Source organism: Haliotis asinina, chromosome 14 (assembly GCF_037392515.1).
Source record: "Haliotis asinina isolate JCU_RB_2024 chromosome 14, JCU_Hal_asi_v2, whole genome shotgun sequence".
In the NCBI taxonomy this organism is placed as follows: Eukaryota; Metazoa; Mollusca; class Gastropoda; order Lepetellida; family Haliotidae; genus Haliotis; species Haliotis asinina.
In genome coordinates this window covers 51,539,956-51,544,269 of record NC_090293.1, presented here as the reverse complement: position 1 = coordinate 51,544,269, position 4,314 = coordinate 51,539,956, and the positions used below count along the sequence as shown (strand labels likewise).

General features: G+C 39.0%; 1 protein-coding gene across 1 annotated transcript; it reads right to left on the bottom strand.

Annotated features, from left to right (window-relative positions):
* On the bottom strand, positions 1-3,956 carry LOC137262238 (protein delta homolog 1-like). Its single transcript, XM_067800040.1, has 7 exons — positions 3,892-3,956; positions 3,723-3,767; positions 3,264-3,377; positions 2,102-2,218; positions 1,807-1,923; positions 1,500-1,616; positions 1-635 (listed from the first exon to the last, which is right to left on the bottom strand). Exons 1-7 carry the CDS (start codon positions 3,923-3,925, stop codon positions 556-558), a joined length of 624 nt encoding a protein of 207 aa, XP_067656141.1. The 5' UTR covers positions 3,926-3,956; the 3' UTR covers positions 1-555.
* Positions 3,957-4,314: the final 358 nt, after the last annotated feature.

Sequence of the window (4,314 nt, the reverse complement as noted above, 5' to 3'; positions counted from 1 at the left end):
TCTGCATGCTTCCTTATTTTATTATAAAAGTTATAAAAGAGAGACATACATGTACTATTAATCAGACTATGTATAAAGAGGATAACACACTTCTGTCGTGTAGGTTACACCCACTGTCACTGTAGATAAGAAGTAGATGACATGTACTCTGTGTCAGTGGTCACTGGGGGACAGGTCCACGTCATCAGTAACATGTCATCAATGGCCTAAAGGTAACCTGGGGAGAATTTTGTCTTCTTATCTGTAGTGAGGTCATAACGTTGTCATAAATCAGATGAGGACCAGAGTCACCGATTGACAGATCCAAGATATGTGTACAGATAATTACCTAGATGAACCGTCAAATCGGTTATTGGGAATAGTTTAAAGTCATAGAAAACCCACCATGTATTTTCTGTCCACTAAGTCTACTGCATAACACACTGGTCGCTACTGCTTTAAACACCTTCAATCTCTTAACAACGATTAGTCAATCAATGAAATAGTCAGAATGTGTCTAATGTTCACTCAAGACAAAAATAAGCACATCTAGCGTAAAATATGGTCTTGCGATCTTCAGTTGAAACTCAGCTTTGTGAGGACAGCTACAGCTGCGAGCATCCATACGTGCACCGATATCTCAGCAGCACCAGATGCTGAAATGTAATACATTCATGTCAGTGTTTTTCCTGTACTGCCTGTACATTGCAAGCCACACTGTGTAACAATGTTACTTTCTGAACTTTATGAAACATAACATATTTCTATGTAAGGTATTCTAAAGATGTTTTGAATATATCTCTCGTTTTTCATTAGCCATTTCTCTCCACTTAAATAACAATTGGTGCCACGCAACCACGATGAAAGATTCAGTTGGGAAGGAAGGCCTTGTCACTACTGATTTATACTCATCTTCCCACATCATGTAAAGTTCAAGTGTGTGTGTGTCTGTGTGTGTGTCTGTGTGTGAGGCTGCGTTCCAAATATTTACTCTTGTCCCAAATGTGTTATTTGCAGAAGCTGCAAACTACATTCTGAACGCTCTTGACGTAAATTGTGACTATTTAGATCTTTTCTTCGTATACGTATAGAATAACACAGGTGAGATATTATCTATAGCCATGTACACACCTAACTGAAGAAAAAAGAATATAAAATACATAATTTCATGTAAAGCTAGAAAAAAAGTTTGTTCTCCAATGTCTGTATTGATTAAAACAAGAGAGCCGGTACAAAAACGTACAAATTGCATTTTCAGTTTAACCTTTCGCTCTTAAGCTGGATGTACACTCTCAACATGTGGGACTGTTAGAATTGCTATGTATCATGTAGACAGGTGAAGCCATAACGGCGGGAAACTACGGGAGGAAATACTGTATATTGTTACTATTGCCCTTATCTCAGCACGATACTCACACAGTATTGGTGTTTGAAGGTGACGATGGTCAAAAGACGAATGTGAGAGGCAGATGTTTTATATACTCCCGTTATATACGCAGCGTTCATGTATATATATTTACCGTCAGCACATAGGTCCCCTCCGAAGCCCGGAGCACAGAAACATATATCCTGACCAGAGGCGTCAGCCTTACAGGTGCCGCCGTTTTCACATGGAGCGGCATCTGTGCACTTTGGAGCTTGAACAAAACAATGGGAGGTTCAAATAACTTCGAATACACATAGATGACACGTACTTCGTAAAGTGGAAGGAACTGAATGAATGTGTGATGTTAAAACGGAGTCAGAGAGAAAAGATTTTCTGTCAACAGTGATTGTTCAGCAGTGCATAAGTTCGACTATTAAATATGTATAAGACCATAGTCATACCGTCGGCACATAGGTCTCCTCCGAAGCCCGGAGCACAGAAACAGATATCCTGGCCGGAAGTGTCAGCCTTACAGGTGCCGCCGTTTTCACATGGAATCGCACCTGTGCACTTTGGAGCTTGAACAAAACAATGGGAGGTTGAACACAAAAAAGTTGAGGAAGTCAAATAATGTTGAATACACATACATCACCCATAGCGGAAGGAACGGAGTCAGAGGAAAGGTATTTCTTCAGCAATGATTGTTCAGCGATGCATTAGCTGGACTATTGAATGTATACAAAACCGTAATTTTACCGTCAGCACATAGGTCCCCTCCGAAGCCCGGAGTACAGAAACAGATATCCTGACCAGGGGTGTCAGCCTTACAGGTGCCGCCGTTTTCACATGGAGTAGAAACTGAGCACTTTGGAGCTTGAACAAAACAATGCGAGATTCAAATAACTTCGAATACAAATAGATGACACGTAATACGTTCAGTGGATGGAACTGAATGAATGTGTGATGTTACGACAGAGTCAGAGAGAAAAGCAATTATTGTTCAACCATGCATTAATCGTAGTTTTCTGCCGGCACACAAATTTAAGTCTCTTTCTCCTCAATTCCACGAGTCCGTTCATGTAAATTGTACAGTAATGAAGTTCTCTAGCAATGTCTACGAAGATTTAGGGAACATGCCATACATTGAAGTTGAACTGGGGAATCGAGTCAGTGTTTGCAGCTTATTGAAATGTTACAAAAACGTCTACAAATGCTTCTTTGTACAGATAGAGAAAAATGATATAATGAAGTCATTGTCGATACTTTTTCACCTGAGGATAATGTCATACTATTTTATAATAATATTGAAAAAGTAGATATTACCCACTATTATGTGATATTTAGGTAGATATCCAAAGTGTGACAAGCCCTGCGAATATTAGCGGAAATGGAACTTATCACGTTTATATGTGATGCAATTAATGAGAAGAACAATCACTGCATACAGCGACCCTTGATGAACTGACTACGTATGACGGTGTTTCGGTTGTGAATTAGGAATTGTGCTCTACTTTCATATTGTTTTGATCTGTCTTTCTAGAAAATCTGTGGGTCTTTCTACGAGCTCAAACATTCCTTAATGAACTAAGCCTAATATGTGCACAATCTGCACATTTGTCTCCACCGAAGTCGGTGTCGCAAGAGCAGTCAATTGACGAGAAGGAATTGTCACTCCATTTCTAGATGGGATGTTTGCTGAGGTATCTTTCAGAAATATCAGTATAACGCATTATAAAAAATCAAAACCAAACCCTAAAACCCACAAAGTACCTTTCGCGTTAACGAGCGTCATATTGATAGGTATTACGCAGAAATAGTGATTAATATCTGTCTATCACACATATTCATGTCATCACCCTGTTACACCGCCATACAAAATGCACACATTCAAACAGTAATATATGTCTCATAGTCTTACCATCTTCACACATTGTTCCTCCAAAGCCAGATGTACATGCACATTCAGCTGAACCTCCGGTACCAACTGAACATGCTCCTCCATTTTTGCATGGATTCGGGTCGCAGACATCATCTTCAAATACACATATTTAAACTCAAGACTATTTGAAAAATGGTGCCTATGGTATAGAGTGTAAATATTCGCCAGGACACAGTTTCAGTCTCGATACGTCGAGAAGTCATCTTGTCGCCACTAGCCACCTGACTCGCAATATTTACTTCGATTTATTTTGTTTTTGCTTTTCTCGAAATAACAGCTTAAATAACACTTAATGTTTCAGTGATATCTACAGACCCACACTACTGTCCATACTATTTCAGTACGTTTGACTAACAGATAAATGGGACTACAAATCAGAGCTATTTATGTCTTTGAGAAGTTGAAATTGACAATATTTGATGTTGATGGAACACTTACCTGCTATACACTGGCTGCTGAACATCAATACAATCACGATTAAACCTGCAAACATATATATATATAATCCTCACAGATTTAATGTAATGCTGATACAAATGACACTGCTTGCAAATTTCGAAGATATGATAACACACCTGTTTATGTTAACACACTTGTTAATTCTTACCCCACATTAACGGTTCTTCCGCGCGTGACTTCATGCTGACTAACACTTGCTTCTTGCTGCCAGTGTCAATTGTGACCACGACGCATTGCTTATATGTGAAGTCCAACATACATCTACTTCAGTACAGCAGATCTGATTGGGAGGAATGAAAGGGGGAGTGTCTTCGTCATGGTGAATATTTGAGTCAATATTTGTCACCACGTGTGCTAGATTAGTTACAATTTATGTTGCTTATATTATAACGACATATATCGTGTTTGAAATACGAATGTCAGTTAGTGACACGACTTTACTTCCACCCTTATGGACGACTTGTATATTAGCTAAAGATCCTACGTGAATCTATCCTGGCGCTTCTCCATCAGATCATAACTTTCATCATATCAAGACTGTTGTTTACGTTTGCAGTATGCCAAATATCTT

Bases quoted from the DNA above. Each gene is read 5' to 3' on its own strand.
- LOC137262238 (XM_067800040.1), bottom strand. From the start codon at position 3,925: ATGAAGTCACGCGCGGAAGAACCGTTAATGTGGG. The intron at 3,378-3,722 runs GTAAGTGTTCCA...GTGTATTTGAAG, and splicing joins CAGCAGCCAGTGTATAGCAG to ATGATGTCTGCGACCCGAAT. The intron at 1,617-1,806 runs GTATGACTATGG...GTTTTGTTCAAG, and splicing joins AGGAGACCTATGTGCCGACG to CTCCAAAGTGCACAGATGCC.